Source organism: Mus musculus, chromosome 2 (assembly GCF_000001635.26).
Source record: "Mus musculus strain C57BL/6J chromosome 2, GRCm38.p6 C57BL/6J".
Lineage (NCBI taxonomy): Eukaryota > Metazoa > Chordata > Mammalia > Rodentia > Muridae > Mus > Mus musculus.
In genome coordinates this window covers 87,680,680-87,694,693 of record NC_000068.7, presented here as the reverse complement: position 1 = coordinate 87,694,693, position 14,014 = coordinate 87,680,680, and the positions used below count along the sequence as shown (strand labels likewise).

The 14,014-nt window shown below is 38.7% G+C and overlaps 1 protein-coding gene across 1 annotated transcript; it reads left to right on the top strand.

Moving 5' to 3' along the window:
* The first annotated feature begins 746 nt into the window (after positions 1 to 746).
* Olfr1136 (olfactory receptor 1136) lies at positions 747 to 1,813 on the top strand. The gene has a single exon (NM_146659.3). The coding sequence runs from the start codon at positions 814 to 816 to the stop codon at positions 1,744 to 1,746; it is 933 nt and encodes a 310-aa protein (NP_666870.2). The 5' UTR covers positions 747 to 813; the 3' UTR covers positions 1,747 to 1,813.
* Positions 1,814 to 14,014: the final 12,201 nt, after the last annotated feature.

Here is a 14,014-nt window from a genome sequence, read left to right as displayed (position 1 = left end):
GGACTGCTTCATGTGGACACGGGATACTAAAGCATTTCGTTTGTGAAATTTTGCTGCTTTGCTATTTATCTTACAGTTTTATTTAAATGGAAGATTCAATTTAAGAGTATGCTAAGCAAAAGTATTTGATGTAATCTGTTATTACCATTTCTTAAAAATTCTAGCTTAGTTTTTGAAGATTTTTGTCATATGAATACAAATACGTAATAAAACAGTTTAGAAAGATAATAAAGAATGATAAATACATTAATAAATTGTGGTTTTTTATGTAAACACTTTAAAATTTGAAATATTACCATAACTATCACAATTTATTGTCTGATGATATTATTGGATTCATATATACCTTGTAGTGAGTGACCTAACAAATGCAGTGATAATGATAATGACTATAATAAGAATACATATGATAAAGCTTATATTAAGATTCATCTGTAATTTTTTAATTACTTTATATTATGTGTCATTATACATCATCATTGTTTATATAAATGTGTTACTGAATAATGAGTGTTGGAGATAAAGAAAAGTCAGATGAATCATGAATTACAAATATACACAGGTAGATGACAGAAACATGTAGACAAAGTCACATACAATTCAATTTAATCATTCTCTATTATTACTTTTCCATGATCATACCACATTACAACTATAATTTATGTTACTCATTTTCTTCATTTGCCTGTGTACTTAGTAGATTCCTAAAATACAATTAATTTCTTTATTATATATTGAGAAGTATATCAAACCCTAAGAGACCTTTGTCTTACTATTTTTTTTTTTTACTGTTTAGATCATGAACAGAGAAGAATGGACAAGAGAAACTGCTCATCTGTGCCTGAGTTTCTTCTGTTGGGAATTACCAATAAGCCTGAAATGAAAGTTGCTTTGTTCATAGTGTTTCTCATTGTTTACCCCACTATTCTTCTGACAAACGTAGGAATGATCACATTGATCAGAATGGATCCCCAGCTTCACATACCAATGTATTTCTTCCTCAGCCACCTCTCATTCTCTGATCTCTGCTACTCCACTGCAGTTGGACCCAAGATGCTCTTAGACCTCCTTGAAGATAATAATCCAATTTCTTTTGTTGGCTGTTTTCTCCAACTCCTGATTGTCTCAATTTTTATAGATGTTGAATGCATGCTGCTGGCGGTGATGGCCTTTGATAGATACAAGGCCATCAGCAACCCCCTTATGTATGCTGTGGACATGTCTAGTAGAGTTTGTTACCAGTTTTTAACTGCAATCTATGTGTTTGGAACTATAGATGGTTTCATACATACCTCATTGGCATTCAGCTTATGTTTCTGCCACTCTACTCAGATCAATCATTTATTTTGTGATTTACCTCCAGTCTTGCTTCTTTCATGTTCTGATACACATATCAATGAACTGGTATTATTTATGCTTTTTGGTTTCATTGAACTAAGCACCATCTCAGGAGTTCTTGTATCCTACTGTTACATCATCTCATCTGTCTTAAAGATTAGTTCTACTGGTGGGTGGTTCAAAGCTTTCTCCACCTGTGCCTCTCATCTGACTGCAGTTGGAATTTTCCAGGGGACTATGCTCTTCATGTATTTCAGACCAAGCTCTGCCTACTCTCTAGATCAAGATAAAATGACATCCATATTTTACCTCCTTGTTATCCCTATGATAAACCCTCTGATTTATAGTCTACGCAATAAAGATGTAAAAGAAGCATTGGTCAGGCTCAGAAGTAAATGGTGGTTTTAAGAGCATCTTATATGTACAGAAATGCATTTGCAATAGCTATTTTGTATTCCAGCATTCCCATGAGTCAATATCATCAGTTTGTACAATAATCAGAATTTATGTTGTATGCCCTAATAATAAAATAATTGCTTCTGATTCTAAATATATCCTACTGTATTAGTTTATTTTGCTAATATTTAATTTTCATGTTAAGAAGCTTTTATTACCAATTCAACTTTAAAGTATTTATATTGTGCTTTTCAGTTTTAAACATACTATGATCTATGATTTATTATATTTTCTTATATGTGTATACTCTAAATTTCTTCACAAAACAGGTCGATAATTCAAGGGCTATGTTTATATACCTGTGGAATAATAATTGGTTCTATGAACTTTGTGTTTAGGCTTAATTGGATCCCATATTGTGAGAGAGAAACAGAGAGAGAGAGAGTGAGTAAAAGAGAGATGGACTATTTTTCATTTCATTGATTTTATTTTGAGTTTCATCTTCTTAGACATAAATGTATGGCTATGTCATAGAGTTCATAATTAAGGAAATAGTCTTAACATGTCTATGCAAGAGTTTTCTTTAAGAAAAAAATATTTGTCTTAGTTAGGGTAACTATTGCTGTAACAAAAACTACAATCAAAATGCAACTTAGAAAAAATGATTTGTTAATTTTATACTTCATCCTTGCTATTTGTCAGGAAGTCAGTAGAGAAACTCAATTAGGGCACAATTCTGGAGTCAGAAGCTAAGGCAGAAGCCAAGGAGCTATGCTTCTTAATGGTTTCCTTCCTATGGCTTTCTCATCCCACTTTTACTTTATAGACCCTAGGACCACTAGCCCAGGGCCACAAGAGACTATGGAAGTCCCCTTCAATAACTAATTATGAAAATCCCTTTTATCTAGATCACTTTTTGTAATACTCATGGTTTTATTAAGTACCTATTTTACCCCTGCTAAAACAGTATGTTGAACACAGAGCTAAGTGAGATTCCACTTTTCCCTCACTTAGGGAAATTTTCTTGTACCGAGATTTTTCTATGCAGCCCAAGTTACCTACATTAGAGAACATAACAGAGAAAACAGTATTATCTAAGGAAATACAGATTCCTCAAACACAACAACTTAGTTTTACATGTCAATGGACTTTCTCCTCTAAGTGTGATGTCTAAATTATGTTTTAAGTGAATAATTAGAAAACCAAAGAAAGAGAAGCCATATCAAACTTGGGTGAAACATTTTTTAAAAAATTATAGAATAACTTAGTTATAACTAAGGAAGTACTTACACAGAAAAATATGTGGAGCTAGTTGTTTAAAGAATAGTTATTGTTGTGGCCTGTCCTCCTTTTAACATAATTGTAACTATTCAGTATTTAGTCTCTATTTTGCTCATAAGGTACAATTAAGTTTCAGTTCTCAAATTCTGTTTCCCAGAAGCATTTATCCATAGCTAGCCTTGAAGAATGTTATTTACAAGACAAAAAATTATGCTTGAATTATTTATGCTCTGGTATGTCAGTGTACTGGAACTCTATATGCATAACTCTCCTCCTACCACACTTAGGAACAATCAGCTTACCAGTTAGCATATAATACTTTGTCTCGGTGGCCAAAAATGTTGTACTTCTTCCTTGAATTGCACAGGTTCAGAACAAGTGGGTTCCCAATGCGGAGAGGGGCATGTTGGCACAAGATACCATTGCTAAACAAAGAGCTATCTCTAGTTGACAATCACCTGAAGGAAAAATTAGTGTTCTTCAGTGGAGTTTAACTGGGTATATCAAACACACTTACCAGCAGGCCTCATTTCTAGCAGTGGATGTTACATCTGGATCTTATGAAGACATTTTCTCATTGTTTCCTCAATTCAGATACCTCTATTTTGCATGTCAAGTTGACACAAGACACGCAAGTTCAGTAAGAGATCCTAGTATACAATTCTTGTGGGCTGGGGTTACCAACAGCCTCTCCATGTTTCTTCCTTTTCCTCTACTTCAGCCACAGAGAATTGTTGTTCTCTGGTACAAGATTATCACATCCTTAAGTAGTATTTATCATTATTCAGTTTCTTAAAATCTGTACCTGCAACATAGATTGTAAAAATGTATTCACTCTCATAGCATTCCATGTCAATTAAGCAGACAGAAACAGGTATTTAAAAGTCATAAAATGTCAGAACACAGACATTTAACACTTATAACATGTTGGTAAATTAAATATATGTTTATTAATAGGTCTACATAGTATAAAAAGTGAATACAAATATAACAATATAGAAATAAATGTTACAGTCCTCTTCCTTCTCCCCACTTTTCTCTTTCATCTTTCTGTGATATGTTACTGAAGCACTAAAAGAGCTTCCTGAGAACATATGGCCCTTAATTTGAATGCTCGCATAAAACAAAGGAACTCTGCTTTTCATTAAAATTTATGTATTTCTTTTATCAAAAAAGAATGTTTTTAATATCATATATCCCAATTACACGTTCCTCTTGTTCTACTCTTTCACATTCTTCCCCATCTGTCAGAATCCCACAGGATCCAATGGGGATGACTTTGGCCAAAATATGCAACAAAGGGGAGATAGAACCTGTAGAGACCATCTCCAACAGATAGGCAAGACCCTCAGTTGAGGGATGGGGCTGCCCACCCATCTCAAAATTTTTAACCTAGAAATGTTCATGTCCAAAGGAAAGACAGGGGCAAACCATGGAACAGACTGAAGGAAAAGCCATCCAGAAACCACCCCACCTAGGTATCTATCCCATTTGCACACACATTGTTGCTGATGGCAAGAAGTACTTACTGACATGATCTTGGTGTGGCTGTTCCCTGAGAGGTTCTACCACCCGCTGATCAATACAGATGCAGATACAGCTATCTATCAGACAGCCTGGGGACCCCAGTGGAAGAGCTAGGGGAAGGTACTGAAGTAGTTGAAGGAGATTGCAACCCCATAGGAAGAATAATAACATCCTAACCAGATCACTCAGAGCTCCCATAGACTAAACCACCAACCAAAGAGTATACATGGAGGAATTCATGGCTCCAGATACCTGTGTAGCAGAGGATTGCATTACCTGACATCAATAGAAGGGGAGACCCTTGGTCCTGTGGAGGATTGAAACTGTAGCATAAGGTTGTGAGGCAGCAGTGGGTAAATAGATGGTGGAGGAGCACCCTCACAGAGGGGTATGGGATAAGGGGCTGTAGAGGGGTATCTGTGAAGGGAGATATCATTTGAAATTTAAATGAATAAAATGATTAATTAAAATAAAATAAAGTAAGGTCTTACTGAATGATATGTTGATGTACTGTTTAGATGATCCATTTTAACTCTGTGGATTAAGATCTCATTGTTGGCATCATCTACAAAAGACTTCCCAAACTAAGGATCAAGGAGTTTTCTTTGTGACTGTGTCTCCTAGGAATGTCAGAATGTACACCAATACAGTCTCATCGATGTGACTGGCTAAACACGAACTGGGTGAGGTCTACACAAACATGACAAAGTAAAGGTGGAAAAACTCACAAGTCTTCAACCAGACAAAAGAATTAGAGACAACTAAGAAATGCTGAGAGTGAGAGAAATAGTTTTCTCTAGGCAAGACCACACCAGTTGGCTACAAATTAGCAAATGGTCAGCCCTAAAAACACACGTTAAGGAACATTATACAGACTGAGAAGATTATAGCTAAGAATGTATTAGTTTATACATGCAAGCATATAACAACAGATAACAATGGTTAATGAGGAAAAAGGACATGAATTTGAAAGAGAGCAAAGAGAGAGATTTCAGGAATGAAGAAGAAAAGTTAAAGGATGCCACTATAATGCCATCTCAAAATAAAAGATAGATATATAATAAAACCATCAAAAAGGGACCCATTATTTTCTTACCCACTTTCCATATCAGGATGAATTTGCAAGAGACATGTCACTCTCTAGGCTTTGTATTGAAATAGAAAGAGTGATATTGGGGTGGAACTTAAGGGTTTTATAAGCTAATCATACTATTTAACTCATGTTAAATGTCATTTCTATTTATGCACTACTCTATTCCATTCATTTTCAGTTTCATATAATTAATTAACTGTGGACCTTTTGTTTCTCAATGTTATATTATTCTTGCTGTGACAGAGCTCTACTCTAGTGATGGGAAGTTAAGTTTTATTACGAAGTTTTATTTTCTGTAATTATTTGCATAAAATATAGTTCAGCAATGTTTGTGAAACAAATGGTATAACATTCACATGGTGTTTGATGAATAATTATCCATTTTTCCACACATTATACAAAAAAAGAGAAAATGTTTATTAACCTCACCTGAGCTCTTATTATTTCCAACAACAAAAATAAGACTTAAAACGATGTTTTTGTCCACTGGAACAGTACCATTCAACAGTTTTATTTATGGTGGACTATAACTTATACAGATGACAATATTTTGACAGAAGGAATGTGTAAATACCCCAATTCCTATATGGTATTGCCATTATAACTACCAGCATCAATACAAAACCCTTTCACTAAGGATTATTTTTCATTAAAAAACAATTGGTATATCCTATTCCAGTTAAGCTTATTTCTTTCATACTTTAAAATTATCATCTAAAATAAAAAGAGAAATCTTTAGTAAATTCAATATTGGTGTTAGTTTTAAAGCACCTGTTCCTCTCAGGTTTTTAGGAAGAATGTTAGAAAGAAAATATATTTAATGGCCTTCAGAGCCAGCCAGTGTTAGTGTGGAACATTTGGGCTGTAATTAAGACTATAACCTGGGGGCCAGAAATCATAATCTGGATAGCACAGGACCCACAATAGAAACAAACAAGAATTGGGGAAAACGTCCACAAATGATTCCTAATCGTATTCTGTTATACTTATAGACAGTTGAGGAGCCCAGTTGTAATCAAAAAGACTTTCACACAGCAACTGATGGAAACAGATTCAGAGACCCACAGCCAATCATTACGCAGAGCTTGGGGAAACCCACAGAAGAGGGAGAGGAAGGTTTGCAGGAGCCAGAGAGGTCAAAGACACTACAAGAAAAACCACAGAATCAACTAACCTGGGCCCAAAGGGGCTCACAGAGACTTAATGGCCAACCTGGGGGGCCTGTCCTAGGACCCGCTTAGTAAATATGTTATAGTTGTTTTGCTTGGTCTTCTTGTGGGATTCCTATAAGTGGGCTCAAGAACTATCTCTGACTCTGTTGCCTGCTTTTGGGACCTACTGGGTCACCTTGTCTACCATTAATTGAAGAAAAAGTACCTAATCATACTACAACTTAATATGGCATGGCTACTTGATATCCATCAAAGCTGGCCCTTTTGTGAAGAAAAACAGAGGAGTAGAAGGTAGGAGGAGGTAGGAAAAGAGGGGAGGAGGGGATGGGGAGAAGAAAGGGAAGGAAAATCTGTGGTCAGGATGTTTTAAAAAAAGAAGTATCATCTGCAAAGGACTGACATCTTTGGAGCGAAGCAAGCAGTTGAAATAAAATTGGGCTTAGATCACCCATGGTCATGGATTGGCATGATTAATATAGTCAAAATGGCCATCTTGCCGAAAGCAATTTACTGATTCAATGCAATCCCCATCAAAATTCCAACTCAGTTCTTCACTGAGTTATAAAGGGCAATTTGCAAATTCATCTGGAATAACAAAAAAAAAAAAAAAAACCTAGGATAGCAAAACTATTCTCAACAATAAAAGAACCTCTGGTGGAATCACCATGCCTGACCTCAAGCTGCACTACAGAGCAATTGTGATAAAAACTGCACGGTACAAGTGCAGTGACAGACAGATAAATCAATGTAATAGAATTGAAGACCCAGAAATTAACCCATACTTCTATGGTCACTTGATTTTGACAAAATAGCTAAAACCATCCAGTGAAAAAAGGACACCATTTTCAGCCAATGGTGTTGGCTCAACTGGCAGCTAGCATGTAGAAGAATGAGAATTGATCCATTCTTATCTCCTTTTACAAAGCTCAAGTCTACATGGATCAAGGAACTCCACATAGAACTAGAAACACTGAAACTTATAGAGAAGAAAGTGGTGAAGAGACTCGAATATATGGGCACAGGGGAAAAAGTCCTGAACAGAGCAACAATGGCTTGTGCTGTAAGATCAAGAATCAACAAATGGGATTGCATGAAATTGCAAAGCTTCTGTAAGGCAAATGACACTGCCAATAAGACAAAAAGACAACCAACAAATTAGGAAAAGATCTTTACCAATCCTAAATCTGATAGGGGATTAATATCCAATATATGTAATGTACTCAAGAAGTTTGACTCCAGAAAACCAAATAACTTTATTAAAAATGGGGTACAGAACTAAATAAATAATTCTCAACTGAGGAATACTGAATGGTTAAGAAGCACCTAAAAAATGTTCAACATCCTTAATCATCAGGGAAATGCAATTTAAAACAACCCCGAGATTCCACCTCAGAATGGCTAAGATTAAAAACTCAAGTGACAGCAGATGCTGGAAAGAATGTGTAGAAAGGGGAACACTTTTCCATTGCTAGTGGGATTGCAAGCTCGTACAACCACTCTGGACATCAGTTTGGTGGTTCTTAAGAAAATTGGACATAGTACTATCAGAAGGTCTAGCAATACTACTCCTGGGCATATACCCAGAAGATGCTTCAACTTGTAATAAGGACAAATGCTCCACTATGTTCATAGCAGCATTATTTATAATAGCCAGAAGTTGGAAAGAACCTAGATGTCTCTCAACAGAGGAATGAATACAGAAAATATGGTATATTTACACAATGGAGTACTATGAAGGTATTAAAACAATGAATTTATGAAATTCATAGGCAAATGGATGACTCTGGAGAATATCGTCCTGAGTGAAGTAACCCAGTTACAAAAGAACACACATAATATGCACTCACTGATAGTTGGCTATTAGCCCAAAAACTCAGAATACCCAATATACAATTTGCAAAACACACGAAACTCAAGAAAGAAGACCAAAGTGTGTATACTTTGGTCCCTCTTAGATGGGGGAAGAAAATACCCATGGAAGGAGTTAGAGAGACAAGGTTTGGAGCAGAAACTAAAGGAACGATGTTCCAGAGACTGCCACACTTGGCGATCCATCCCATAAACATCCATCAAACCCAGACATTATTGCAGATGCCGACAAGATTTTGCTGACAGGATCCTGATATAGCTGTCTTCTGAGAGGCTTCGCCCCGTGCCTGGCAAGTACAGAAGTGGATGCTCACAGTCATCCATTGGACAGAGCACAGTGTCCCCAATGCAGGAGCTAGAGAAAGTACCCAAGGCTCAGAAAGGATTTGCAGCCCTATAGGAGGACCAACATTATGAACTAACCAATACCCCAGAGCTCCCTGGAACTAAATCACCAATCAAAGAAAACACATGGTGGGACTTATTCCTCTAGCTGCATGTGTAGCAGAGAATGGCCTAGTCAGCTATCAATGGGAGGAGAGGCCCTCAGTCTTATGAAGGTTCTATGCCCCAGTGTAGGAAAATGCCAGGGCCAGGAAGCAGGAGTGGATAGGTTGGGGAGCAGGGAGAGGGTAGAAGCGATAGGGAATTTTCGGAAAGGATACTAGGAAAGGGGATAACATTTGAAATGTAAAGAGAGAAAATATCTAATTAAAATAAATAAATAAATAAATAAATAAATAAATAAATAAATAAATAAATTGTGCTTAGAATAAACCCATTACTTCTGATACTCACAAGAAAAGTAGACTATGATAATAAAGTAAGATGAATTATTAGTGTACTTGGTTCAATTTTACACATACAAAAATATATCAAATTATATCATATTGTTTCTTAACTCTCCTACTCCTTACAACTCCTCCCAACTTCAAATACTTTTTTTATTTTTTTGTAACCCACTTAGACCAATTAACGTTGCCCATGTTCATACAGGGTTATCAATTGAAACACATATAAATATAAGAGGTAACAATACTAAAACAAAAACCCTGTTCTTCACTTATCAGTCATCAACTGATAGAATAACATAGCTAAGGGTGGAACGTCATGAATCACACAACCAGACTAGTTTGAATGTTGTTGTAATGAATCTTGCATAGGGAGGGAGAAATGGGTGTTGTGAATTCATAAGGCCAATGGTCTTCAATGCCTAACAGACATCATTTCACAGCAGTTTCTCTCTCCCTCTGATTCTTACAGTCATTTGTCCTCTCTCTCACTATGTTCTTTGAGTCTTGGGATTAGTAGATATGATATGGATGCTACATTTATGTGTGAACATTCCACAGCGACTTCTTTTCTGTATTTTGACAAATTGTAGGTCTCTGTATCAACTCCTAATCCTTAAATTTTGAACTGTGAAAGCTGTAGTAATTTCCTATAAACTGGTGAATGCATTATAAAAATATGGTACCTACATACAATGTTTCCTTGTTTATTTTAAAGTAATTTTAACCTAGCAACATGGCTGTTCTGACAAGGGATCACACCCAAAGATATAATCTAGCCGGAATGCCTTTAATCCCTAACAATAAAGGTAAGTTTACTCTGTAGAAGGAAGTACCATGTTTGAAAGTGATATATGCCCTAGTGTAGGGGAATGCCAGGGCCAGGAAGTGGGAGTGGGTGGTTTGGTGAGCAGGTGGGGGGGGGTAGGGAATAGGGAGTTTTCACAAGGGAAACCAGGAAAGGGGATAACATTGAAATATAACTAAAGAAAATATCTAATAAAAAATAAAAAAGAAAGAAAGAAAGTTATAATAATTGAAGGATTAAAAAAAATGATGAATCAGAGAAAGATTTGACTGAGTCAGAGGTAAGATATGCCCAATGATGTGAGAAGAGAAGAGGAATCCAGGGTACTTAAGAGCAGCGAGAGAGAAAAACATGGTGTGGTGTGGTGTGGTGTGGTGTGGTGTGGTGTGGTGTGGTGTGGTGTGGTGTGGTGTGGTGTGGTGTGGTGTGGTATGTGATGTGTGTATGGTATTTTTAACAGGACAGTTTTCCAGAGACATGTTACAGAAAAAGCAATCTTGACACAAGTGAAGACAAAAATGGCCTGAGAATGAAAAGGGGCCAAAAGATTGTATAGAGGCTAGAACTTTTAGGCTTAGCCCTATAGATCATTTGAGCAAAGAAGAAAATGCTCTAAGCTTAGCACAAGCTATGTAATCGCACAGCTTGGTTACAACTCTCATCTCATCACTTCATCTGAGGAAATAAACAATGACATTAGAAATTAGACATGGAAAGGCTTTTGGATGAGTTGGTGATCTTATCCCTCCATTGAGGGGTTGCTTCATGGTTACAAGAGGTGACCACTTCAAGTTCCTTATCCACACAGCTAAGATCACAGTCATTGGTTTCTGGGAACCTTCCCATGCCAGCTCTCTGGCATGTACTTGATATGTGCACTCCCCCCCGACTCTTGTCACTTTCACACTTGCATTCATTCTCCTGGCTCTCTAGCCTTCTCTTTTATCTCTCCCCACACCTGATCTTGACCCCCACCCATTTATCCACATTCCCACTCCTACCCAGTTCCCTCTCTCCATCTACCTCCTATGACTATTTTTTTTCTGCCTTCTAAACAAGATTCAAATATCCTCACTTCGGCCTCTCTTCTTATTTATCGTCTATGGATCTTTAGAGTGTGGTATTGGTGTCCTATATTATATGTCTCATATATGAGTATATACCATGCATGTTCTTTTTGGTGTACAAAAAATTTCAGGGACAAAGGTGGATCAGAGACTGTGAGAATAGCCAAATAATACCTGGTACCACTTGAGACCCATCCCTTGGGCAAGCACCAATCCCTGCAGACAAGAGAGTAGCATAATTAGCCTCTGAGAGGTTCCACCCAGCACCTGACTGAAACAGAGGCAGAGACATAAAGTCAAACATTGGTTGGAGATTGGGTACTATTATGGAAGTGTTGGGAAAAGGGTTGAGGGATACAAGGGGATAAGAACTCCACATGAAGATCAATAGCGTTAAACATCCTGGACCCTTGGGAGCTCTGAGAGACTGAGATACCAACCAAAGAACATACATGAGCTGGACTGAGATACCCAGCAGATGTCTAGCTCAGTCTCCATGTTGCTCCCCAACAATTAGAGCCACAGGGGCTATCCCTAAAGCTGTTGCCTGTCTGTGGAATCAGTTCCCCAACTGGGCTCCTTTGTCTGGCCTCAGTAGGAGAGGATGTCCCTAACCCTGAAGAGACTTAATGTTCTAGTGTGGGGGATACCCAAGAGGGGGATAAAGCATCCACCCTCTCAGAGAGGAAGGGGATGGAATGAAAGGAGGGGTGACTGCAGTCAGGATGTAAAATGAATTAATAAATTAATTAAGAGGAAAAAAAACTTATAGATGGATATTGCTATAAAGAGGCCTATGTTTGGTGCTTTTTGTTTGTTTTGTTTAATTTAGGATAGCTATAGAATCCAGAGAAACCCCAAAGGTATAACAGGTAGGAATGAGCCATATTTTAAGGGAGTATATGGAAAACACAATATGTTATTAGTAGGAAGGATAATAGTAGGGGCAAGATGTAGATAGACAGAGGGAGCAGAGGGGAAAGTAGCAAAGCAGCCATGGTACTTAGGGTAAAAATATAGAATTAAGGATGCTTAAAAAGCTACATGGACCTTCCGCTCGATCGAGACTCGAGGCCCGGGCTACCTTGCCAGCAGAGTCTTGCCCAACACCCGCAAGGGCCCACACGGGACTCCCCACGGGACCCTAAGACCTCTGGTGAGTGGACCACAGTGCCTGCCCCAATCCAATCGCGCGGAACTTGAGACTGCGGTACATAGGGAAGCAGGCTACCCGGGCCTGATCTGGGGCACAAGTCCCTTCCGCTCGACTCGAGACTCGAGCCCCGGGCTACCTTGCCAGCAGAGTCTTGCCCAACACCCGCAAGGGTCCACACGGGACTCCCCACGGGACCCTAAGACCTCTGGTGAGTGGATCACAGTGCCTGCCCCAATCCAATCGCGCGGAACTCAAGACTGCGGTACATAGGGAAGCAGGCTACCCGGGCCTGATCTGGGGCACAAGTCCCTTCCGCTCGACTCGAGACTCGAGCCCCGGGCTACCTTGACAGCAGAGTCTTGCCCAACACCCGCAAGGGCCCACACGGGACTCCCCACGGGACCCTAAGACCTCTGGTGAGTGGAACACAGCGCCTACCCCAATCCAATCGCGTGGAACTTGAGACTGCGATACATAGGGAAGCAGGCTACCCGGGCTTGATCTGGGGCACAAACCCCTTCCACTCCACTCGAGCCCCGGCTACCTTGCCAGCTGAGTCGCCTGACACCCGCAAGGGCCCACACAGGATTCCACACGTGATCCTAAGACCTCTAGTGAGTGGAACACAACTTCTGCCAGGAGTCTGGTTCGAACACCAGATATCTGGGTACCTGCCCTGCAAGAAGAGAGCTTGCCTGCAGAGAATACTCTGCCCACTGAAACTAAGGAGAGTGCTACCCTCCAGGTCTGCTCATAGAGGCTAACAGAGTCACCTGAAGAACAAGCTCTTAACAGTGACAACTAAAACAGCTAGCTTCAGAGATTACCAGATGGCGAAAGGCAAACGTAAGAATCCTACTAACAGAAATCAAGACCACTCACCATCATCAGAACGCAGCACTCCCACCCCACCTAGTCCTGGGCACCCCAACACAACCGAAAATCTAGACCCAGATTTAAAAACATTTCTCATGATGATGATAGAGGACATCAAGAAGGACTTTCATAAGTCACTTAAAGAATTACAGGAGAGCACTGCTAAAGAGTTACAGGCTCTTAAAGAAAAGCAGGAAAACACAGCCAAACAGGTGATGGAAATGAACAAAACCATACTAGAACTAAAAGGGGAAGTAGACACAATAAAGAAAACCCAAAGCGAGGCAACGCTGGAGATAGAAACCCTAGGAAAGAGATCTGGAACCATAGATGCGAGCATCAGCAACAGAATACAAGAAATGGAAGAGAGAATCTCAGGTGCAGAAGATTCCATAGAGAACATCGACACAACAGTCAAAGAAAATACAAAATGCAAAAGGATCCTAACTCAAAACATCCAGGTAATCCAGGACACAATGAGAAGACCAAACCTACGGATAATAGGAATTGATGAGAATGAAGATTTTCAACTTAAAGGGCCAGCTAATATCTTCAACAAAATAATAGAAGAAAACTTCCCAAACATAAAAAAAGAGATGCCCATGATCATACAAGAAGCATACAGAACTCCAAATAGACT

Coding starts and splice junctions, on each gene's coding strand:
- Olfr1136 (NM_146659.3), top strand. CDS start 814: ATGGACAAGAGAAACTGCTCATCTGTGCCTGAGTTTCTTCTGTTGGGA.